Consider the following 25,975-nt stretch of genomic DNA (forward strand, 5'->3'; position numbering starts at 1 on the left):
TGTGAGCAACCAATGAACCATTCAGTTTTGTGGCTTGCTCTGGATCTGACTGTCTGTTCTGGCCCTCCCTGGTTTCTGGATCACAAGCAATAACTCCATTTTTTTCAAAGCCTCATGGATGGTAAATCCATGAGGTGGAGCATTTGTCACAGCAATATCCTGAGTCAAGGATCCCCCACGTACTGGCCTTGTTCCTACACCAGGGTCATTTAACAAGTGTCAATGCACAATCAGGGTTGTGTTTGAGGCCTCTTTTCTCATGCGGAGGAGCTGGATTTCTGGTTAATTTCCCAGTCGCTTGCTTTTGGATGGGCTGTGGTGTAGCGGCAGAAAACAAATGCCCTCTTTCTGGATGAAAAGTTAATTCTGAGGATAGCTGCAGCCAGAGGAACACCTGAAAACAAAGGAGGAGAGGTTAAGGGTAACTTTGCACTGTCAAACTGGCACGCACCCCAGTGGTTGCTCAGCATTCTTCAGTGATCGCCATAGGAGAGGAAACAGTGGGAATGTAGTGTCGTCAGCGCGAGGCAGCAGTAAATCACCTTGCAAAGGACTAGCTGTGCAAGGAGAAAATAAAACCAGCCTGGAAGCTTCTGCTAGTCAGAACCAGATTAACTTTCACATTGAAATCAATGACCCTTCTTCAAAGACATGGGCGGTAATCCAGACCTGCCCATACATCAGAAGTTTTCCTATTCAGCCGCCTCCCCCAAAGAAACTGATTGATTGCCTCTGCACCTCCCCCCCGGTTTTTGAAGGCAGACCTCTGAGGTCTTTCTGTGTAGTTCCCTCCTTGCTCCAACTTCTGACTGCAAGAGAGAAACACCAGCTGATAGGAAGGCACACAGGACCTATGATGGAGGAGCCTTTTCAGCCCCTAGCCCCTTGAGCATTAGTTGCATGCACCCCGTGGTATGTTCCTATTTGTTATATGCTCCACCACCAACCCTTGTGACAAACAATAATAATGAAATCCTTATCTAAGTTCAGCAAACTAAATGTCTTAAATGAAAGGCTCAGTACACATTATAACGGCCTGAGTCTTAAGATGAAGTAGGCAATCTTTTTTATTACTATTATTAAAATATTAATACCTATTCCTTGGGAGATACTGAACAGCTACTCCTTGGAAACGGATCAGAAATGGTATGGCTTTGTATCAGTCAGAGCTGACCCAATGACAGAAATGGCGTCGTTTAGTGTAGTAAGTCACACCAGAGTAGGTTCACTGAGTCAGTGAGAGTTTGTTGAAACTGCTCCAAATGTTTCATTGAGTCAAATGGGCCTACTGTAGTTGTGACTTACTATGCTAAGCAATAGGATTTCAGCCAATATATTTTGTTACCTGAGGCAAGTGGTGCTCACCCACCCAAGTCAAGGTACCCAACAGTAGCCAAGTCATTCTGGTACATAAAGCAGAGAAAAAACTCAAAAGCCCTTCCCTGCCAATAAAACTACAGCAATAACGAAATAAATAACTGAGCTTTTGCTGTCTGCCTTTGACACCTGTGTGTGTGCACCCATGTGTGCATATATGTGTATTATCACAAATCACCAAATTTACAAATGGATTTGTGGTGTGTGTTTGTTTTTAAGATTAAATCATTGGACCCTGTGGAGCTCTGTAATATTCTCCTTTTTACTGTAAAACTTTTCTACTTTTCATTAGGAATTATTTTCATGGCTGTACTAGGAGAATGAGTTAGCTCTCTGTTCTAATTTGGCATGATGAAAAGACTACCAAGAAATCCTCACATCATCTTGTGTTGAAGGAACAGGGGACTGGGGAGAGACAGCTTCACGTTTCAAGTTATCTAAGAAGTTCATTGAGTGACCAGTATCTTAGCCTACCCGACTTCTCATGATTGTTCAGAGAATAAAAGAGGCCATGCTCTCTACTCTGAGCTCCTTGAAGGAAGGTGGGAATGAAAATGTAATAAAGACAAAGAAATGGAACAATCCACATTCTTCACAAAGATTCCAGCTAGAAACCCCACCTCATCAACTACTTGGAAAGGCTCTGTTCTGCAGAAGTGTATTTAAGCTTCAGAAAGCAGAGCTTTTCTAAAGTGGTTTACATTGGACACATCACAAAAACAATAATCACAAAATATGCACCAATGTAAACCCTTCCAAATCATCAAATTTCTTACTTCAACAGCAGAACTTGGAACATAGAACTTTGCTAAAGCAAAAGTGGGCAAGTATAGTGTGGGTATAAATATAGCTATTTTGACAGTAATACAAAATGGATATATAAGATACATGAAGCGGTACACCCTACTCATCTGCATCTTTTCTAGACTAGGGTGAAGTCAAAATGTGGGACCAGGAAGTCCATGTTTAAATTCTCCTTTTCATGTGTTCCTTTGTAAAGTTCCTATGGATCTGATTACTTGCTCCCAAGTAGTTTGATCATTTCCTGGTAATACTGCTATAATGCATTGTATGTGAGGTTACCCTTGAAGATGAAATAGATTTTCCAGCAGGTGTGCCATGTAGCACCTAGATTGCTAAGGAATATTCTTCAGAACGCACATGGCACCCACTTTGAAGGATTTGCACATGCTTCCGGTCTGAGTTCATGGTGCTGATAATGACTTATGATGATCTAAATGGCTTGGGACCTTTATATTAAAGGAGCACCTCTCGCTAATATAAACCTGCCTGGTCACTAAGATCAGTGGGGGAGGCCCTCCTTCATGTCCCACCACTGAGAATAGTTCATTATATGGAGACATGGGGAACAGCTTTTTCTGCTGTAGCACCCCGCAGGCTCAATTAGTGCTGAAATTGGCATCATTTTGGTGCCAAGTCAAGATGTACGGTTTTATTAGAGCCATTGGAGGCTGAGGATCATGGCCTGCATAGGTTTTAGTTCAATAGTTTTAATGTTGGAATATTTTAAAATTGTGCTGTGTGAGCCAGTTGCAACTGGCTGACAGAGTGGTCAGCCTCCTATGGCAAGAGAAATGCTCTCCCCGTTCCAAACACCTGGGCCCATGGAGAAGAGGAGGGGCCAGACACACCCCTCAGAGGTGGAAAGGTGCTCTTGCCCAGGCTAGAAATAGGAGGGGGAGATGAGAGCTCAGGGGAAGAACACAATGACACTTGGCAGGATGCCCTGGAATTCCAGAAGGGCTTGGTGCTGCAAAGAACCCCAGCATCCCCACACCCTGAAGGGGCCAACTCTGCAAAAACTTGTGTTTATACATCCTCTTTCCATCTTTCTTTGTTCCCAATAAAGTCTGAATTCTTCCCAATAAAGTCTGAATACTGCCTTGTCATGGAGGGAGCAGTGAGGGTACCTCACATGCCGTTTGTTTTAAATATCTTACTTTTTAAAATTATTTTGTGTACCTTTGTAACCCAGAGATTCTGTGATATAGGATGGGCTAAAATGTTTAAATACATTTTAAAATTAATAATATCAGATGTCTTCCCTTTTCTTTTATTGGCTTTTGGCAAAAGTGTGCTACATACACATTAAAACCATAATAGGTGCTGACAGGTTCTTTATCGGCATGCTAAAAACATTGCTCTGGTAGGACAAAAGCTGAATGGTGGACTCCTGTGTTGCATCTAGACTCCTGAGGTCAACCTATGGCATCTCAAGTGAGGTAGTGAACGTTTTCTTCTTGAAATCATCAACAGCCACTGCTAGGGAGTGGAAGGTTCTTTTAGCCACATCAGAGCAGCATGAAAATAAACTATGGAAAAACAGTTATGCCTTCTTGACTCTCATATAAAATTTGTGAGCCATTTGTCTGTTCCAGAGCTAGCCAATACAATCAAGGTGGGGAAGCTATTGCATCCTCAATCCATCTAATTAGCAGAGGTCATGGTACGAACAGCTAGCTACAAGCAGCTATCAGATTTTCCCCTTTTATGCAATTCTGTAGTACATTATGAATATTAAATACTTCACTTCAGTTTTTCAATAATACTGTACTTCTTTGAACATCTGACCAGCTTTCAGGGAACTCAGTGACCCATGAGATATTTGCGATAAATTCCTTATGAAGCAATTTGAAACATTATCTGTAAAAGAGCCCCAGAAGTGTAAAACTCAGCTAGGTGAATAATTAGTAACATAATATTTATCTGGCAGCTTACATCTTTTTTGGTGCTTGAGAGCTGATTGAGACCAGATCATAGACTTCTCTAATGTATTTGTTATTTTAAGTTATTTGCAGAATCAGCAAATAATTTGGGGTTTGTGGATCACCCGTGAATTGGGATTGTTCATCATTCATGCTGTGTTGCTCACCATGGGACTTAGGCAAGTTTTGTTTTCTGGTTCTAGGCTGGCTGACATACACAATTAGCCAAGAAACTCTATGCAAATGACAATGTTGTGAGTAGGGCTTGCTTGGTTTGCTTTGAAGAAACATATCCGTTTTATGGATTTCTGTAACAGACTTATGAGACCCATTTGTATGGTTATAATCCTATTCACTTTCAGGTTTGCATGTTTTCCTGTGGAAAGTTTTGTTAACTGGATAATTCTCAAGGCTCAGCACCAAAGCCTACTTCTGCACACATACATCTGCCTTAGAAGTGATATCCTTGAATATAAAGAACTCATAGAACAAGGAAAAATCTCCCCCTCTCAGTACCTCAATCATTGAGTCAACCTCCGTTGCAGATGCTTCCTTAGGTAAAGAAGAAAAAATCCCCAAAGGCCATGCTTAGAGTTCTTTCTCTATTTCAACATCCTCAGGTACAAAGCAGACTCTCCTTAGAAACTACCTCTGCTTTGGAGAGTCGATTTTCATTTTCTTGGAGGCCTCAAGAAACTCTCTGGCTCTACTGGATTGCATTAGTTTATAGTTGTTCCCTCAGAACAAGGGAGGCCTCAAATGCATACTTCACTGCAAAAGCCCTCTATACGTAAGCTCAGGTCAGTAGTCCATATTTCTAGGGAAGCAGGTGAGTTTATCTGCACTCTGGCCTGGCACCCATCAATAAATGCACTTGCCAGTACTTATAGCAGGCATGGAAACATTATGAGTGTTGTATAGCCTTCAGGTGTGGAACTGCAACTCTCATTAGCAATGATGAAGGATAATGTGAGTTGCAGCCCAGTGTCTGTGGTTGCAATCTATTGTCACATTCCCCCAGAGTATATGTGACCTGTTGGTCAGATAAGATCTGTAAGACCTACTAGACCAACTTGCTAAGGGCTCAGTGGAAGAAACTCCTCAAAGCAATAGCCCCGAGATAGGATTTCTTTCCCCAAAGTTAGCTGGTTGTGTTTTCTTTCTCTGCTCAGGGGAAAGGCAACCCCTTTCTCCATGAAAAAAGAAGCATGCATTTAAATGATGTGTACATGTCCCTATGTGTATATGTGTGTGAGAGAGAAAACCTATCTATTTTGGGTGCCAAGAAAACCCTGAGGCTAAAGACTTCTTTGCCTACTGCTAAGAAATGCTTACCAGCTTCTAAGAAAGGGGCTTGCACTCTTAACGCATCGGATGAGTGACGTGGCTAGAGTGCAACTGATGCCCACTGGGCTGGTTATTAGAGGCAGAACCAAAGGTACGTTAGAAAAAAAGCAGCATTTTGAATTCTCAGCAAGCTATTCACTTTTAAAAACAATTCAATTCTTTTAAAAAAACCTCCCATTTATGAATGTCGGATATTGTGCTTCTGTATCTGCAATTCAAAAAGCCAAGAAATGGCCCAATATTGCTGCAGAATACTGTGCCCTATCCCCAGCAGGAAAAAGGATGCCAAGCTTTACATAGCAAAGGACAACCTGAATGCTGTCAACACCAATGGCAGCAGTCAAGATGGTCTACAGGAGACCCTCTTCTGCTCACAACCATTCACACTAGTTGAAAAAGAGTCCTGACCATTGCTTTGCGGCCGAGAAGTATTTAACAGATGTACAAAGGTGTCAGCTTCTGGGATTTTTCCTTCCTTAGTGGCATAGACTCTGTGCTGTTCTGGAAAAAAAATAAGCTTTGTAGTCAGTGCCTGAGTCAACCTGGTTGGGAGAAGGGAAGGGACACCCACCAGTAACTAGAAGGCAGTAACACCTGCAGCACATTGCTGTGAGAGAGAGAGCTTCAAGACCAAGCTGGACTCATTCCTTAGTCGTTGTTGTTTAGTCGTTTAGTCGTGTCCGACTCTTCGTGACCCCATGGACCAGAGCATGCCAGGCCCTCCTATCTTCCACTGCTTCCCGGAGTTGGGTCAAATTCATGTTGGTTGCTTCGCAGACACTGTCCAGCCATCTCATCCTCCTCATTCCTTAGTACTGAATTATTTAAGAAAATGGTTTGAGATCAGTGGAAGAAGAGGCAAGAAGTTATTATCCTCTTAGCATTGGAGCAAAGTACTGGCTGTAGTACTGAGACTATAATTCAGCATGCACATACATGCACACAAATGTACATAGAGGTATAGAAAAAAGATTTACAGGAAATTTGAAAACAAGAGAGCAGATACAAAATAACCTGAACAGAATATGTTGGTGCCATAGAACTGCAAACACCAGCACAGTTCCATTTAAACTTCACTATACAATATTTTTAAGTCTCCCCCTAACCCACCTCACCCTGGAAAGCAATATGTAGTCATGACGTTCACATCTAAATGGAGGATGTTGTTTGTTAAACTGGCAACAAAGTGACAGGCCACTTACAAAAGCAGGGCTGTTTCCGATCCTCAGAATGAAATGTGGTCATTATTAGTTACGTGTCAGTTTGGGTTAGTTTTATTTAGTTTCAGCAGGAGGAGGGCAATGCCTCCCTTCAGTGCATGCAAAAAGTTTGGAATCTCATTGCTCAGGCCTTACTTTTGATCTAAATTATAGATGGAGCACTCAGGCCCTCTCCCCACCATGCTTGAAGAAATACCATATTGCTTTGTATACAAAAGCGGTTTCCTTTCATGTATCGCGTGCTGTTAATTATGGCTTAGATTCTACTAGCTTTACTCATGTAATTAGTAGCTCCTGGCATGGAAGTTATCTCTTTGAAAATCATCAATTTGTTTCCAGAGAAAGGCAAAATGTAATGATGAAATGCATGAGGAGTTTGTATTTCAGGACCTCAGTTATTGTGATGCCACTGAATATTGTGGTTGTTTAGTTCCTAGATTGTTTAAAGTTTGCCAGTTTGGAATGTTCCATTGATATGCTTCCCCAGTTGAGAATGGGAACTGAGAGTTGTTTGTGCATTCAGAAGAAGAGTGTGGCCATACTGGGTAGGCAGACAGGTGGGATTTTTTAGTTCCAGAAAGTAACCTTTTCAAAATTTGTGATTTTAGAATCTACAGCTTCAAATACCTCTGGTTCATTCTCTCCTTGTGCTCCATGAAACACAGAGAATTTAGTTTCCCAGGTAATCTAGCAACAATGGGCACTGATGCTCAGATGGGATATGTAGTTCTCAGTCCCTTCAGGCTCCTGATGACACATTCTAACGCATTAAGAAGACTTAAATGTCTTAATTTTAAACTGTCCCTGAATTACTACAAAGCATATTCTACCTTCTACTATCCAAGAAAGTGTTAATGAATAGAACAAACTATTCTCATGTAGCCTTGGAGCCTTTTTCCTCCACAGCTGTTTTTGTGATAAATTTTAGATGACAAAGCTGGTGATGGAATATTCCATGGAATATTTTCATCTTCCATTGATGCAATTGGGAGGTCGGGTCATAAATTGTACCTGATGTCTTAAATGCCATCCCTTGAATAAAATTACTCAGAAAAAATATCCCAGGTCAAGTAACTCTCAAAGACAGCTGATGGAAACATGCTTTCTGGAAGGTGAAAAAGAAAATAACATATGACAACTAGACAAGAGATCACCAAAGTGTCCAACCTCTTATTTCAAATGAATGATGAGCCACTTTTTTCATAAATTCTTAATTTTATCACGAAGACAGATTATTTTATACTGCAATATTCACAATTGCCTTCCTCTTATTATATGTTTTAGTGGGGGGGGGTATTACAATTTGATAAAAAATATATTCCCTAGAATTAAAACATCTGGTATGCAATTAGTTACATGAGGACTTGCCATTTTAAATTCTTCAGATATATACAGTTCTTCTCCTCAAATAACAAAATTGGATTACATAAAAAGCAGGCTGGTATGTTGGTGTTGGGTATGTTTTGGATCATGGTGCTAATAATACAAAGAATTTAATCACATCTCCATTGCAGTGTTGTGATAAGTAAAGAAATCCAAGGAGGAGTCAATGAAATTTTGAAGAACTCAGTTCCATTCACATGAGTTTATGTTCAGCTACCACTCCAGAGCTAAGCAGTTCTTGTATATCATCATCTCTGTACCCCAGTGTACCTCTCAGTACATCTACTGTATGCTGACCAAGAAGAGGTGGTGGTTTTGGCTTCGACACTTCAAACTGGCTGCACTTTATGGCTGATCCTGTCAGAAAAGAAAATGGAAAGAAAAGTATTGTCATGGTTCATTTTCTATATAATACCCTTCTGTAAGATGTAGTTATTATAAACAGAACAAATTACATGGGCAACTACCATATACTTTACTGCCATTCATTAGTGTAAGTAAGAACATGACAACAAAATAGTGGTGAGCTGGGAATTAAGATTTGGGGGAGAGTTCACACTCTTCTAAATCTCAATTATATATATGCCACTTATGTAAGAATGGGTGTTTAATTCTGACTTATAGTACCCAAGTAATGTTCTTTCTCCAGAAAAAAACCCTATATGTATATAATGAGTGCAAAAAGGAGCAGAGCTATCTTTCTTCCCAACCCCCCTCCCCAATAAATGCATTAAATAAATACATTCAGTTTGACATTTCTTTTTTAAAAATGAGGGTCAGGAATGAGGGAGCTCTATGGATGCTGGGATCAAATTACTAAAAATCACATTGAGGGGTTTAATGCAGTCTTTGCCAACACACTAAGCTTGCCTTCATTATATAATATCAATAAGTCGAAGCAGAAGTTGTAGTCTTATACAGTAGCTCTTATGACAAAAATGATGGATAGCTGTCATCTGATTTATCAAAACATGTATTCTGTCTAGAGATGGGCACAAAGTAAAAAACAAAACACCAAATTTATTGAAATATTGCTAATTCATAAATTTGTATTTGTACAAATCAATGTCCCTGACAAATACGAATCAATGAATTTTTAACAATTTTTATTTGTTGATTCGTTGGGCTATGAAACACCACCCACAGGAACCTAGAGATAGTGGTTGTTGTGGGTTTTTCGGCCTCTTTGGCAGATGGACAGAGTTCCTACTCCAGTCCTCTGAAGATGCCGGCCACAGATACTGATGAAACATCAGGAAGAACAACCTTCAGAACACAACCGAAGAGCCCAAAAAACCCACAACAACCATTAGATCCCATCCGTGAAAGCCTTTGCGAATACAGCTAGAGATACTCGGATGCCCCACACCCAAACTTCACTAAACTTGCAGGGTTTGTAGAAGAGAGTCATGGGAAGCTAGCCTGTGATTTTGGTGTCTCTAGGGCATTTTATAGGGTTTTAATGGCAAAAATGAATCAATGAATTATTTGTTGATACATCAGAAAAAATCATAAATGCATTAGTCATTATTTGTCGACCTTGATGAATCACAAATCGAAACAAATTGCCATTTAGCTCATTTGTGCCCATTACTAATCCTGTCTTTCCACAGAATAGAATACACAAGCCACTTCATTCTTTCTTCAACACCAAATATATGGGGCAGGTAAGGTTGATGATGTTTTGAGCATCACAACATGAGATATTGGAAATAACAAGAAAAACGTAAAATCTTTCTTACTGTGTGTGACATTCACCTCTATGAAGCATCAACTTTTTGTGCCCTCACAAAAGTTCCAGTCTTTGTTTCCCTCACTGCCACCAGTGAATTACCTCTATCCACACTATAAAAGATGTTTGTCCAAACACTTGTCTGGTAAATGCAAACAGAACTTATTTATTGAAGTGTAGCAAAGTTAATAATAATTACAGATGTTCTTCTGTTGTTCATTGTACACAATCAAATCATTCACAGGTCTCTTTATACATACTTTCTTCGTGCCATATAATTAATTACCACCTCCTCTATCTATTTATCTTAACCAGTCTCTAACTCAATCTCTGTCTCTTCTGCCCCTGCCTCTGACTAACTCACTCTCTCTGACTGACTCTTGACTGACTCTCTTCCTCTCAGGTTCCACCTTTTAATCTCTCTCTCAGCTCATTTGCATAGAACATGAATAATACATGACATACCTAACAAAGGGTGAACGCTACAATGTGCCTCCACCACACTGTCTGAAAACTACGTTGCACAGAGAGAATGTACCAGCTATATCTCTATCCAAATATCCATTCCCAAGTCAAACACAGAAAATAATGTTATTTCCTTATGATAGTTCATCACTAAAAATCATTAAAAGATGAAGGGGACAGTTCCTTTTAACAATATGTTTGGTCCTTCCAGGTAAATTTAGCAAGTAATATTTATATATTCCAGCAATATCAGCATTCCAGCCCAAGGAAGTTTCTCAGCAGCTGGCTTCTTAAAATATCTTCTGAGCTTTTTTTAAAAAAATGTAAACATGTCTACGTTTAAATCAGAGGTGCTTAATACTTTTACTGGACCAAAAACCATCACTAAAAAAGGCAAGCTTTCAAATTCTTCAGAATTCTAGGTGTTGTATATCTTGAGATAGGGTAGAGTGAGAAATTGAATGTCCAAAAATTAGGCAGATTTTATACTCATGAGACATGAAGTTAGAATAAAGTCCCAAGATGCAGGCAGCAAACTTGAAGACTTAACTTGAGGTGTAATTGTTATAATCCCTGGAGGATGTAAAATAAATTAACTTTATCTCTAAAGATAAAACACTGGCAAACTTGCAGAATTCAAAATGAAGAGGCCTTTTTCTCATTTTGCTCCTTGGTCAAATGATCAATACACGCTAGCCCTTTTCAGTTGTAAGCAAACCATGTCTCCTTACCATTTAAGCTATGAAAATACTGATTCGGGGTGTGTGTGTGTCTGGGTAAAAGGTGGATCCATGAAATCAAGAATGGCTCCTGATGATTTCATACAATGTTTTTGGTGTGGTCCTAGCCAAATCACTATCAAGTCATCAAACCCATCTATGCCTACAAATTACACCACAGAAATCATGGATCCTTTGGCCCATGACACTGCAGTAGCACAAACCACTGTCCAATTATATAGACCATCAGTGCTCACAGACTACAAGACGGAAATCATGGCTGTCTGAGCACATGGCTTTGCAGTGGTGCAAAATTCCAATCCAAGGCAGAGATGCTCATGGATCCAGAAATTTTCTGCAGGATCATCCCCAAACCATGGTCCATTCATAGCCCCCATTTGTGGCTATAGATTATAACACAGAAACCATGGGTCACCCAATGCATGGCTTTGCAGTAGCTCAAAAACATGGATCTGACATACAGATTATAATGGATCCATGTGATTTTTATGCAGGATCACCCCCCAAACCACTGTCCAGTCATAGGCCCCATCTCTGCCCACAAACTAAAACACAGAAATTCTGGTCCCTTCAGTACATGGCTTTGCAGTTGTGGAAAAACATGGATCTGACACATGGATCCTCATGGAGCCACATGATTTTTATGCAAGATCATCCCCAAACTACTGTCCAGTCATAGTCCCATGGTAATCCTCAGGTTACTCTTTTTGCTCAAGTGAGCATTCTGGCTTGACTTGATTGAGCACCCACTTTTCTGCTTTTCTGGCTGTCTTTAGTATCTGTACCAACACCGCATTTCAAATAATTTGATTTTTATCCCTGTCTTTCCTCACTATCTTCCTTTCACATTGTATACATGATTCTGACCTTGGTTTCCAGTGCCATTCTTTGCTAACTCCAACTTCTTCCTCTTTTTTTATTTCAAAAAGCACAGGGACATCTTTTGGAAAACATGTGCACAACATGTCCATAGAGGTTTTGGTCCAATATAGCTTGTCTTCCTCAGTTTGCCTAACTCAAAGAAAGGGACATGAAATTGGAACACAGCTTTCCAGTCTGCATTTTACCATGGAGCAGGCGCGGCAACATTAGTTTAACCGAAAGATTAAAGGGTGTGTATGTTTATCTACTGTGTGTGTTGTACCTACTCACACCTTTGCTTCACCATTTCATGAAGTCCAAAACAGCTTTTCAAAATATTTTGGCACAGAGGGACTACAGCCACATTCAAGCTATTCTCACTTCTGTCTTCTCCCAGTAACCATAGTACAGATTACATGCTCATCTTCCGGAATCCTCTACCACCGGGTAATTCTATATGAGATAAATTTCTGATTCAATTTGTGTGTAGCTTATTGATATTTAAACTCCTGTTTCAAAAAGCCAGGAAATTTAGTTCTTCAAAAAATCTCCAGTTTATGGAAGTGGGATATTATGCTTCTATACCAATGATTTAAAAAGCCAGGAAATGGCCCAATAATGCTGAAGCCTGAATTTATTTATTTATTTATTTATTTATTTATTTATTTATTTATTTATTTATTTATTTATTTATTTATTTATTTATTTATTTATTTATACCCCGCCTATCTGGTCTACTCAACCACTGTTGACCAATGTTGACAGCAACCGATGGCAGCAGCCAGGAAGCCCTTCTCTCAGTCTCTCAGGCTGCAATGTGTGATGTCCAGCCCCCTCAACCCCTGCCAAGTGCACCCTAGAATCTACATCACTCTCTTAGACAGTTGAAATTTTACTAGTAAAAATAATCTTACATTCATTATTTTTTCCCATCAATTTCAAAAATTCAGTGTGAAAAACAATAGTATTATTTCATGAACACCAGCTCAACTGAGTCAAATATTTTGACTCCACATCCAATAAATCCCACCCAGCATTTCCAGTGGTAAAGAATTACAGGTATTGTAATTCCAATACACATGGAGAGCCAAAAGCCTCCCACTCCTGAACTAATCAAGGTAACATTAATCTTTGTGCCAATGACAGGGCCAAGAAAGATCTCATAACTTCTTGACACATAGCTCTTCTAAGGATGTTTCAAGTCACATGATCCCTGGGAGGAAGTATTTGATGGATAAGCCAAATAAAGATGAGTGGTATCTGCTTATGGGTATCCTTGAGAAACACAAACTTTCTGATTCTTTGAATGTGCTTTATAACAGGCCAGGTAATCTCTGAGAGACTCAGAACCCTTGTCCCACCCCCCACCCCCATGTTTGCTGGACTGCACCACAGCCTCTCAATTTGTCATGTCTTCAGGAAACCTAGGGAGAACCATTTGCAACACATGTACTCTTGCTGGCCAGAAAGAGGAAGTGAGAGACTTCCTATTCTAAACTTTCAGTTTCTAAAAAAGGCTGCCTCTGGATTAATGAGCCCTGAAGGCAACATTACATTTAAATAACATATTTCATCTATGATGAAACTGGCAGGTTGGGGCTGGGTGACTGGGTGACCACACATTAGGGCCTGAGAGAAGGGCCTCCTGGAATACCTTAAAAAGCAGATGGAGTTGGGTGGCATCAGTACACTGGTGGATTTCTTCAAGGTGAATTTCTTCAAGGAGAAGAAATTTGTACTCATTTAGAGTATTTCTCAAGTACTTATTCAAAGTAAAACTACTGAGATGGATTGCCATTTCCAGCTCTTTTCATTTTGGGTTATCTTTAACTTCCTCAATATCACTGATTGCTAACTGAACTCCTCACCCACCCGCCCAGCTTCTTTTGGTTACCTAAGATGCAAGATACCTTCTTGCCTGGAGCACTGACAGATGTCATGTCACCATTCTTTGTTTAAAGTTGTTAGACTTGACATGCTTCTTTGACTGATTACTAATGACATCATCAACATAGAGGTGGAAAGCTCAGCAAAGAAATTATTTGTTGAAATTAAACAGATCAGGCTGAATGCAAATGAAAAGGAAATAATTAAGGGCCAAAAAACTATTAAGAGAAAGATCAGTGTTCATTGAAAAGATTCGTAAGAATGGCCTTCTCTTGAATGCAAAAACTTGGACTTGGTTAGAGTGTGAACAAGAGTCTTTACTCCACAGACTTCTTCCTTTTCCCAGTTCTATACCCAATTCATAGTTCCTTTTAAAGGGTACAGAATCTATCCCTTTTTCCAGCTTGCCTCCCAAATCCTATTGGCTATTCCTCAAGTGAATATTTGTGGGCATGTTTTGACTTGTATGCACTGCTTGAACACAAATTTATCTGCACAGAGCATATGACTGATATGAAACATGTTTGTGTTCATATTAGAGATGAGCATGAACCTCATCTGAGTGGGTGGCTGTCAGAGGAGAAGGAGGAGGGAAGCAGGCACTCCTGCTGAGATTGGATGATTGCATGAAGAGGAGGGGGAAGAGCAGCATGCACCAGCTGGTGAGAGGCGGAGCAGGCAGGGAGGTGGGAGAGGGGAACATGTGGCACCTGTGGTGCCACGCCAATGAACTGGCACAAATCTGACCTTAATACAGTTTGTAGGGGGTAGTAGCACTTGATGACATTTGTTCAGGACTCAGAAAGCTGGTCAGAAAACCCTCCTGCAACCGCTCAGTTAGGGATGCCTTCAGCATGTCATTCCTTCTTAAAAGTCAGTTTCCAAAGTTTGCTTTGATATATCCCTGTCAAGAGATAGGTAAATGAGGAATCATGGTTTATGTTGATCTTCTAGAAAATCAGGTTTTGTAGTTTATGCTACAGTGTGTGAGAAATGCCCACTGGTATTTGGAAGGCAGCAAATGCCTGTGCCTTATCTCAAGGCCAGACTGAGCTCACTCCTTTGTATTGAGTTAACTGGCAGAATGGTTTCAGCTGAGGGGGGAGAAGTTATTTGGTGCCTGATTAACAAATCTTCTGGAAGAGTCTGGAAACTGGAATTTCATGTATAAAAATTGGGAGACTTAATTTAGCTTAGTCATCTCTTAGGCGAATGCTCTGCTCATCTCCTGCTTTGCTACATGACTTACACTTCACTTATGCTCTGGAACTATGCTGAAATTATGCCAAGATGCAAGTATTAGCATAGGCTAGCTAGCTTTCTTATTTTCTTGAGGGATTGTTCTGGAATTGTTCTTGTCTCAATGCTTTGATTGCTTATTTTCCTCCGCACACCTTTTAATAGTTCTCTAACGGTTAAAACTATTTTGAAGTTTTGATTTTTTCAACACCTTTACTAAAATATATACGTAATTCTTACTGTTTGTTTCATTTCGATTAAGAGAGTTGATGGTACTAAAATCAGGCCTGCATCAACCATTTACTGCATGTTTTGTGGGTATTTTTGGAATTTTTACTTTCAGGTTTGATGTAAAAGTCCAATCACTTATCCTTGTGGACGTCCGGTAACAACCAGGAAGCCCTGCATAGCCAGCATGGACTAAGGTGTTGGGACAGTAACAGGCAGAAAGACTTCTCCCAGCCTTCAATACATCTCTCTCTCTCTCTCTCTCTCTCTCTCTCTCTCTCTCTCTCTCTCTCTCACACACACACACACACACACACACACACACACACACACACACACACACACACACACACACACACACACACACACACACACACACACACACACACACACACACAGAGAGAGAGAGAGAGAGAGATTCTTCTCATACCAAGAAAATCAGCGTAGTGTGTCTGCGTGATTAGTGTGGGCCTCTCTGATCTGGGTAACTTTGACAGTCCCTCTGACCCTTTGAAACAAGATCTGGTAGCCCTCATGTATGTTGGATGTATGAATATTCAGGTTCTTAAATTCAAAGATTATGAATTCTTCTGTTCTGGAGGAAAACACAGCATGATTTTTTAAAAAAAATTCTTGTGGTTAAGGAATAGTGAGTAGGATTTAAGAGACAATTTCTGGATCTGTTCATTAGACTGCCTCTTGAAAACTAGTTTTGTATGAAGTATTTACAAAATTACTTGAATCCTAGAAGTAAGAATTTAACATCCATTATTCTATATGTTTCATTCTGCACATCGATGTCTGTATTTTGAATTCTTGAGCAAGTTTCTGAGATACACATTCCAGATCACCAAGGTACCACAGAAATGCAGATAAACATTATATCAGTTATTCTTAGACTACCAAACAGTCTCTGAATCTACCATATTAGTTGAACTCCACATTACCATAATACATTTTGTTTATTTGGTGCCTCACTGCCATAACAATTGAGAGACGCCAAACAAAGCTATAAAGTTAAGACACAGAAGACATTAAAACATAAGATATAAAAGGCAGATAAGACAGTGGGAGCATCATTTTGCCACATAAGGTCCTAAGAGGATTGAAGAGCTCTTCCTTTTTAAAAGACTAAACAGTCCAGGAGTTTTTATGGAACATTTCAGAGATGAAAGAGAAAAAAAGGCAACAGCAGGGACATATACCAGCCATTTCCCAATTGCCCAGATTAATTCTGCACATGCATGACTAGGTGGGCACATAGGTACATATGCACACACAAAGTTAGATCTAGTGATTTTTCCAGAGAAGAAAGATAACAGACAGACATGCCAGCACTCTGTCCTTGTTTTTGAATTATTAGTCAGAGATTTATTAAACATCACTTATGCTTTGCATTTCATTAATTTAATTATTTTTCCCTCTTAAGTCTGGAAACTAGGATCTTGGCAATTTAAAAGGGACAATCTAGAAGCGTTCGTCTTTCCATGTCAGTTGTACACAGCTGCCCGCTCCTTTGAAGATATTATTCGGGTTTCTTCTCATCTTTTATAGAAAGGATGCAGTTACAGTGTAGAGTTAAGAAAACTTTTAGTTTGGTTGAGTTTCTCTGGATTCACAAAGGTTTTCACCAATATTTTTTTCTTTTTGGTTCATGATACTTTGTTTTGCCCTCAAGCATTATAATCCATACATTTTTGTAAATTTTCCCTACCATGCACATTTGTGTTTACATTTTACTGAAAGCAAGTATTTATTTACATACTTCACCTGATTTACATATATGTTACTCATTTACTAAACAAAAGTTTCTGCACTAACTTTTCATTTGTACATATTTTAGACTTTTTTGTGTGCACTTAAAGTGTGGTGTGCACTTCATCTTTTGAGTATGGTTTTGTATCTAGCATCACATCCTTATTTCCATTTTACTTTGGTCACAGAGGCAGAAGACAAAGAGTGGCCGGGCAAACATCCATCATACTCCTCCCTCCAGTAACTAAGGACTGGATTTATTTTTTCCTCTCTGCTCCTTGTACATCCTTTATTTCTTCTGACTCACAATCATCCAGATTCACAATCTTAAGGGGCTGCTGAGTCTCTTAATTTGATTTCCAGTGTGGTGTAGTTGATAGAATGATGGACTAGGACTCTGGAGAAGGTTTGAATTCCAGCCCAGCTATGGAAACTCACTGGAGGAGTGGAACCGGTAAAACCACTCTTTAAATATCTTCCTGACAAAGAACCTTTTCCCTTGGCGTGCTTTATGGATATAGAATTATCTTCAAACTCCCCTTTTTACATCTAGGCCTGACTGCATGATTTCCACAGCAAGAACAGAACCTTATGCCCCTCAATGATACTGTTGGGTTGCAACATCCAGAAGCCCCAGTAAGCCTGAGGAATGCTGAGAGTGCAGCCCAACAACATCTGGGAGGCCACAAGATTCCCAGATAGAGAACAATACATATGTGGCAGTGGTCTAAAACCTTGCGCTGCTCAGCTGTGCAACAAATGTTTTTTTTTTTTCCAGCACTAGGGAAACATTGCCTCACCAAACTGTACAAACAACCTCCAGTGCCAGCATGCAGCAGAACTAGCCCTACAGAGGTCAGCGATAGAGGGAGGGATAGTTCAAGCAAGAGAGGGGTGCATATCGAATTTCCTGCTGTGGTATTGGTACAATCCTCTCTTTTCACATGCAACAGCTGGGATGCCATCACTGGTTTGGATTGCCCATCTGTTGGGCTTCTGCAGTTCTCTCACTGCCTCCTATTCTAAGCAATCATCTGTTTCATTTTAAAGTCAAATTCTTAAAAGAACATTCAGCATTAGTATCTAAGCAGAAGTAGAAGAAGGGCACATTCCACATTTGGACCCTATTCAGATGAATTTATAAACTGACAATTTGATCACTACCAACCCAGTAAAGAGGGCAAGCAGTTGCATTGGCTTTCCATCGTCTCTTGCCAAACCCTGTCATGTGATATTCCAGTCATCTGAACTGGGGAATATCAAAGCAACATGGGGTGCTTGAGCTTTTACACCAGACAGACTGTCATTTGGATTGCATGGGTGTGTATGCATGAGCAATACAGAGTGGCTCTATATCGTAAGTGCAAAATGCTTGCCAGTCCTAGCAGGGATTTTCTTTCTATCCCTTGAAGGACATTCAAGAGAGAGAAATCATCTTTCTTCACTCAGACAGGCTACAGGAAGACTAAAATATTGAAATGTAAGAGCCAGACACACCCATGAAGAGGAATGAATATAAGGCTAGAAACTTATCCAAAATCCTGTTTTCGTGTGTGTGTGTGTGTGTGTGTGTGTGTGTGTGTGTGTGTGTGTGTGTGTGTGTGTGTGTGTGTGTGTGTGTGTGTGTGTGTGTGTGTGTGTGTGTGTGTGTGTGTGTGTGTGTGTGTGTGTGTGTGTGTGTGTGTGTGTGTGAGAGAGAGAGAGAGAGAGAGAGAGAGAGAGAGAGAGAGAGAGGAGGGGGGAGGGAAAAGAAGAAGGGGAGAGAGAAAAAGAAGGGGAGGGAGAAGGAGAAAGGATTCAGCGTCCAAGAAGACAACGAAAGAGCTGCAGAGTATAAATGAGAATCAGACTGGAACTAGCCATGCATAAGCAATATTCCATCTCAAATGTGCACAGATCAGTTTCATTAAAACAATTCCCCATTCTCCCAGACTTTTCCACCTCCCAATGTTTTGGATAAGTTTCCCATTTTTTGTTTTTTGCATTTTTTAAATATCCCCATAACTGTGGAGTAAAGTGCTTTAGCTTGCTTGGGTTAGTAATGTTGAACTTTTAATCATAAGCAGCAGGTGCTTTGTTGAAATAGAATTTTTCCATCATCAACTGTCTGGGAGGATCAGCAGCACCTTCCTCCCACACACCCCATCACCTTTGATCTTTTGCCATTTGCACTTGTGGGTTTCACATCTGACTGATACTTTCCTCCTTTTCAGAATGTTTTTGTTTTCCCTCTGCACTGCTTCAACCTACCCACTAATCTATCTTCCTTTTGCTGTGATGGTTGTATTTAGGATTTGATTTCTTTACAAAGACAGTTTTCTTTAAAAAGTTTGGAATCCATTACTTTGAAGGACGCTAGAGACATCACCCCCTTCACGGATTGCTCCATTGTCGTGGCGAAGGGGCTTGAGTAATTCAGAGAAGCTATGGGATATGCCTTGCAGGGACACCCAAGACAGACAGGTCATAGTGGAGAGTTCTGGCTAAAAGTGATCCAACTGGAGCAGGAACTGGCAAACCACTCCAGGATCTTTGCCAAGAAAATCCCATGAACAGAAACAAAAGGCTAAAAGATATGACGCTGGAAGATGAGCAACTCAGGTCAGAAGGTGTCCAACATGCTACTGAGAAAGAGTGGAGGACAAGTACAAGTAGCTCCAGAGCTAACGAAGTGCTAGGGCCAAAGCCGAAAGGACGCCCAGCTGTGGACGCAACTGGAAGTGAAAGGAAAGTCTGATGCTGCAAAGAAAAATACTGCATAGGAACCTTGAATGTAAGATCTATGAACCTTAGTAAGCTGGATGTGGTCAAACAGGAGATGGCAAGAAGAAACATTAAACTAAAATGGACGGGAATGGGCGAATTCAATTCAGACGATTATCATATCTACTATTGTGGGCAAGAATCCTGTAGAAGAAATGGAGTAGCCCTCAAAGTCATCAAAAGAGTGGGAAAACTGTACTGGGATACAATCTCAAAAATTATAGAATGATTTCAATATGAATCCAAGGCAGACCTTTCAACATCACAGTAATACAAGTTTATGCACCAACCACCAATGCTAAAGAGGCTGAAACTGACCTATTCTATGAAGACTTCCAACACCTTCTGGAACTGACACCAAAAAAAGATGTTCTTCTCATTCTAGGGGACTGGAATGCTAAAGTAGTTAGTCAAGAGATAAAAGGAACAACAGGTAAGTTTGGTCTTGGAGTTCAAAATGAAGCAGGGCAAAGGCTAATACAGTTTTGTCAAGAGAACAAGCTGGCCATCACAAATACTGTTTTCCAACAGGACAAGAGGCGACTCTATACATGGACATCACCAGATCGGCAATATCGAAATCAGACTGATTATGTTCTCTGCAACCAAAGATGGAGAAGCTCTATACAGTCAGCAAAAACAAGACCTGGAGCTGATTGTGGCTCTGATCATCAGCTTCTTTTTGGAAAAATTCAAGCTTAAACTGAAGAAAGTAGGAAAAACCACTGGGCTAATCAGGTATAATCTAAACCAAATCCCTTATGAATACACAGTGGAAGTGAAGAACAGATTTAAGGAACTCGATTTGATGGACAGAGTGCCTGAGGAACTATGGACGGTGGCTTATAACATTTTACAGGAGGCAGCAACAAAAACTATCCCAAAGACAAGGTAATGCAAGAAAGCAAAGTGGCTGTCCAACGAGGCCTTACAAGTAGCAGACAAGAGAAGGGAAAAAAAATGTGAAGGAGATAGGGAAAGTTACAAAAAATAGAATGCAGACTTCCAAAGAATAGGAAGGAGATACAAGAGGGCCTTCTTAAATGAAGAGTGCAGAGAAACAGATGAAAATAATAGAAAGGGAAAAACCAGAGATCTGTTCAAGAAAACTGGAGATATTAAAGCAGGGGTTTAAAACTCAATTTGCCTGGGGGCCGCTAGAGGCTGAGTCTGGGTGAGGCTGGGTCGCATCAGATTTTCCGCCAAGCGGAGCAAGAGCCCGAGGAAGCCACCCAGTAGTTTCCTTAGCCGACAGACAGGTGGGCCGGCTGGCAGGCTTCAGTTCTGGATGGAGGGTGCAAGAGGTGCTGTCTTGAGAGAGAGCCGGCAAGCGAGGCAAGGCTTTTTTTTTACTCTTGACAGCAGAGGATGTGTGGGCACTTTGGGGGGGCAGGCAAGGTGAGGGCCACAAGCTATCATCTGGGGGCCCACAAATGGCCCCGGGCCGCATGTTTGAGACCCCTGTATTAAAGGAATATTTTGTGCAAAGATGGAGAGTTCCAGAAAAACATCTACTTCTGTTTCATTGACTATGCAAAATCCTTTGACTGTGTGGACCACAGCAAACTATGGCAAGTTCTTAAAGAAATGGGAGTGCCTGACCACCTTATCTATCTACTGAGAAATCTATATGTGGGACAGGAAGCAACAGTTAGAACTGGATATGGAACAACTGATTGGTTCAAAATTGGGAAAGGAATAAGACAAGGCTGTATATTGTCTCCCTGCTTATTTAATTGGTTCAAAATTGGGAAAGGAATAAGACAAGGCTGTATATTGTCTCCCTGCTTATTTAACTTCTATGCAGAATACATCATGCGAAAGGCTGGACTGGATGAATCCCAAGCCGGAATTAAGATTGCCAGAAGAAATATCAACCACCTTAGATGTGCAGACAATACCACTCTGATGGCAGAAAGTGAGAAGGAATTTAAAAACCTTGTAATGAGGGTGAAAGAGCAGAGCGCAAAAAATGGTCTGAAGCTCAACATCAAAAAAACTAAGATCATGGCCAATGGCCCCATCACCTTCTGGCAAATAGAAGGGGAAGATATCCAGGCAGTGACAGATTTTACTTTCTTGGGCTCCATGATCACTGCAGATGATGAGAGCAGCCACAAAATTAAAAAGAAGGCTGGCTGCTGAAGAATTGATGCTTTTGAATTGTGGTGCTGGAGGAGACTCTTGATAGTCCCCTGGACTTCAATTAGAACAAATCTATCAATTCTAAAGGAAATCAACCCTGAGTGCTCACTGGAAGGACAGATCCTGAAGCTGAGGCTCCAGTACTTTGGCCATCTCATGAGAAGAGAAGACTCCTTGGAAAAGACCTTCATGTTAGGAAAGTGTGACGGCAAGAGGAGAAGGAGATGACAGAGGATGAGATGGTTGGACAGTGTCATCGAAACTACCAACATGAATTTGACCCAGCTCCGGGAGGCAGTGGAAGACAGGAGGGCCTGGCGTGCTCTGGTCCATGGGGTCACAAAGAGTCAGATATGACTTAATGACTAAACAACAACAACAGAGACATCACGTATCTCATGGCATTCATGGCATAAGTAAATGGCCCTGATAGTATGTGTGAAATCAGTGAACTTAAATGTTACTTCAGACCCTGCCAGAAGCAACCAATGCTGTTGAGAGAAGACTGTAAAAGGCTAAAGATTCCCACATAATACAGACTAATACACACAATAAGATTTTGACAAAAGGATGCAATTGTTATGTTAATGTGTCTCGTGTAAGATAGGCTTCTTTTTTCACAGTGAATTCCTTCCTATTTCAATTCTAGGGCTGTTCAATGGATTTTTATAAATCCTGAATTACTGGCTGAGTTATTAAGCAATCCAAATTTTTATAAGATCTGGTTAGTTTGCGGAATGATTAGATTAGATATTGTAGTGAAGTCATGTGAATTCACAGTTTGACTGACATACAAAATGTGATGGGATGCAAACTGCTCAAGCCTTTCCTTCCTTCCTTCTTTCCTGAAAAATAAAAAACAAAAAACACCATAGCTATGTGGAGAGCCATATTTGCAAACCCTTGGTATAAAGATTCAGCTATCCACACAACTTGTCTGCTCCCTGAGATCTGTCCAAGGTTCTGAATGACCTTCTCTCTGGCCATGGCATTCTCTCCACCTTTCAACTGGAAATGCAGGCCTTGCCTGTTGGTCTCCATCTTTTGCTAAGCGCTCCAACCCTTGGCCAAACCCTCTAAATCCCTCTATAGGCTCTGCCTTGCCTTTATAAACTAACTGCAGAATCTAAAGCAGGAACATTCCTAAAATACAAATTCACTCCCTCCAAAAACCTTTTGACATAATGTTTCCTTTGAACATTGGTGCCAGCTAGTAGAAACCCATGCCTCTAAGCAGAGAGAGGTGGTACAAAACAGTCCTCTGCTTTCACCATATAAAAATGTGCAGAGTTCAGAACTCACCTTCTACCTAGCAAGCATACAAAAATGTTTAATGTGAACACAAATGCCTTTCCCAGATTGCTCAGATACTCGTGATTTCTACACCAGCTGTTCTCTGCCAGATTCAATGTGCAGATTTTATTTTAATGCACTGACTATTCCCTGGTTACCTGCTGTATAACAGGATCTTACAGGTGGAGGGTATGTTTGTAAGGCTTATTCATATACTTGTAGGGGAAATATAAAATAAAATACTTTGCATTGTGTTTCTGGATTCAGATATATTCCCCCTAACTTTTCAGATACTGCATCAATAGAAGTATGCCAAGAATTACCTCACCCCCTATATATGTACCTGTTGCAGACTATAGTTATTTGAAAATTAATTAGTATCACACTGACAAGAATGAGTATTCCCATTTTCAGTTTTTCTTCCAGCAAGATTACTGCAAATAAAAATTTTCATATTTCTTTCATGTCTGGCTTGTGTATACAATTTTAACATTACAACTTCATCAGCGTCCCTTTTGCCACAGGGAATTTGGTCAAGGTTTTACCATCCATATCTGATACAGAGAGCAGTAGATAACAGTCTATGTGTTGCAGGGTTTTGGTAAAATTCCTTTTTGCAACACAGCTGAAGTACAGAGATCCACAGAGGAGAATGACTACAGGTTCTCCAGAATCCACCTCTTTCTCGTTAACTATCACTTAAAATCTCAAAAACTCACTCAGAAGCATTTGTAGGAGAAAGAATAAAGTACATTGCTTTACTTACAGTAGCTTGAAATTAAACTCTAGTGTGTGCTGCTTTCTTTGCTGTACTCATACTTGGCAACCAACTGAACTGATCAACAATAAACAAACAACTGCCCCCAACATTACTAGCACCTCAGGAGTCTAGAATTGCACTAGGAAGAGGATATCATAGAAGAAGCAAAATGTTGATATGGTGGCTGTTATTTCCACATGCAATGGTAGTGCAAAAAGAAAAGTTACTCACCTGTAACTCTGGTTCTTCAAGTGTCCTCTGTGAATTCACACTAATGGGTTAATCTGCGCTCAAGCATTCTCTGAAACTTTTACAGCTTTAAGCACTTAGTGCTGGGATCTCCCCTACACCTGGCTATATAACTCTGCCCCCGGCACCCAGTGCCTCAGTTCTTAGGAACTGACTGCTGCTGCCCAGCATGCCATGGCACACGTGACAGACAGAGGGGAGGAGGGCAGAACATGTGAATTCACAGAGGACTACTCGAAGAACCAGAGTTCCAGGTAAGTAACTTTTCTTTCTCCTTCGTGGCCTCTGTGAATACACCCTAATGGGTGATTGGAAGCTGACTAACCAGGAGGAGGGATGTCACGAACGTGCAGAAGCCAGGACAGCTCACCTTACTGCAGGCTGAGCCTTCGGTTGGACAACCAGGTGGTAGAGCATGATGAAGATAGACAGAGTGGTACACGTGGCAGCATGGCAGACATCCACCATGTCCACTACACGGAGAAAGGCTATTGAGGATCCTATAGCTCTAGAAGAGTGAGCTCTCACTGATTTTGGTAGAGGAGTCTGTGCGAAATCATAGGGAAGATGGGCGGTCTTGACTATCCATCTAGAGATGGTCTGAGAGGAAGCCGGTGCTCCGAAGGAGGAGCCGGCAAAGGTGACAAAGAGACGATGTGAGGCATGAAAAGTGGTCATGTGATGCACATAATAGACAGAGCACGCTTTATGTCTAGAGCGTGCAGAGTTGTCTCAAGCAGCGAAGATGGTGTGGGAAAGAAAACAGGAAGGACAGTTGGCTGGTAGAAATGGAAGGCAGAAAATACCTCAGGTAAGAAGGTAAGATAAGGTCTGGCCATAAGGTTACCTTGCAGAAAGGAAGATCCGCTCTTAGTGTAGCCAGTCCTCCAACCCTGCAAGCTAAGGTTACCACCAGGAGAAAGGCAGTTTTGAGATTTAGCAAGCGGAGTGATGCTGATGCCAAGGGGTTGAAGGGAGGCCTCATAAGCTGTTGAAGAATTGATTGGCGTGACTGCTGAGATGCTAGTGGTCTATAGGCTGGGCGCATATTCTCCAGGCCTCGGAGAAATAGCTTGCAGGTAGAACGGGCCAGTCCCAGACAAAACAGGTGAAGGAGAAACTGAAGGAATGCATCCGGAGACATTGGCCTAGTGGGCAAATGTCATCTTGATGGAAAGTGACAGAACGCCTACCCATTATAGGAGTAGGTCAAGGTGGCAGAAGGTTTGCGAGCATGATTGAGCATGTCTGTTGCGGTTGGGGAAAACGCTATGCGGACAGGTAGGGGGACTCGAGGACTGGATGAAATATCCGACCCTTGTCTCGAGCCAGTAGATGAGGGACCAACTGCAGCCTGATGTATTCCGCAGCCCACAGGAGCAGGATCGAGGACCATGGTTAGTGAGGCAACCAAGCATGATGTTTGCACACTCATGTTGGACTTGAACAACAGTCCTTTGAAGAAGGGGGAAAGGTGGAAACATGTAGAGGAGGCCCCGTGACCAGTTCGTCAGGAAGTCATCCCCTTGGGAGTTCCGGCCAATGATGGCTCGGGAGCTGAAAATGGCACACTTCTTGTTCGTCCAAGATGTGACAGCTATATCTGGAGTCCTCCATCAACGACAGAGGCAACGAAAGATGGTATCATCGAAAGTCCGCTCATGAGAGCAGGACTGTAGTCTGCTGAGATGGACTGCCACATAATTGTTCTCACCTGCCTAATGTACAGCCACTGGATAAATGTGGTGAGCATAACACCATTCCAAAAGGTCGATGATGTGAAAAAGAAGGTGTAACGAGTGAGT

At 41.1% G+C, this 25,975-nt stretch overlaps 1 protein-coding gene across 4 annotated transcripts in view; it reads right to left on the reverse strand.

Annotated features, from left to right (window-relative positions):
• Window positions 1–7,820: 7,820 nt before the first annotated feature.
• SUGCT (succinyl-CoA:glutarate-CoA transferase) overlaps window positions 7,821–25,975 on the reverse strand; it is a 506,744-nt gene continuing 488,589 nt past the window's right edge. For 2 of the 4 annotated variants that reach the window (XM_073003757.2, XM_073003763.2), the window contains one exon: window positions 7,821–8,410. In XM_073003757.2, the coding sequence (XP_072859858.2) occupies window positions 8,247–8,410 (164 nt within the window). In that variant the 3' untranslated portion in view covers window positions 7,821–8,246. The remainder of the gene's footprint in view (window positions 8,411–25,975) is intronic. The other 2 variants (XM_073003761.2, XR_012088437.2) reach the window with 2 other exon arrangements.

This window comes from Pogona vitticeps, chromosome 6, assembly GCF_051106095.1.
Source record: "Pogona vitticeps strain Pit_001003342236 chromosome 6, PviZW2.1, whole genome shotgun sequence".
NCBI lineage: Eukaryota > Metazoa > Chordata > Lepidosauria > Squamata > Agamidae > Pogona > Pogona vitticeps.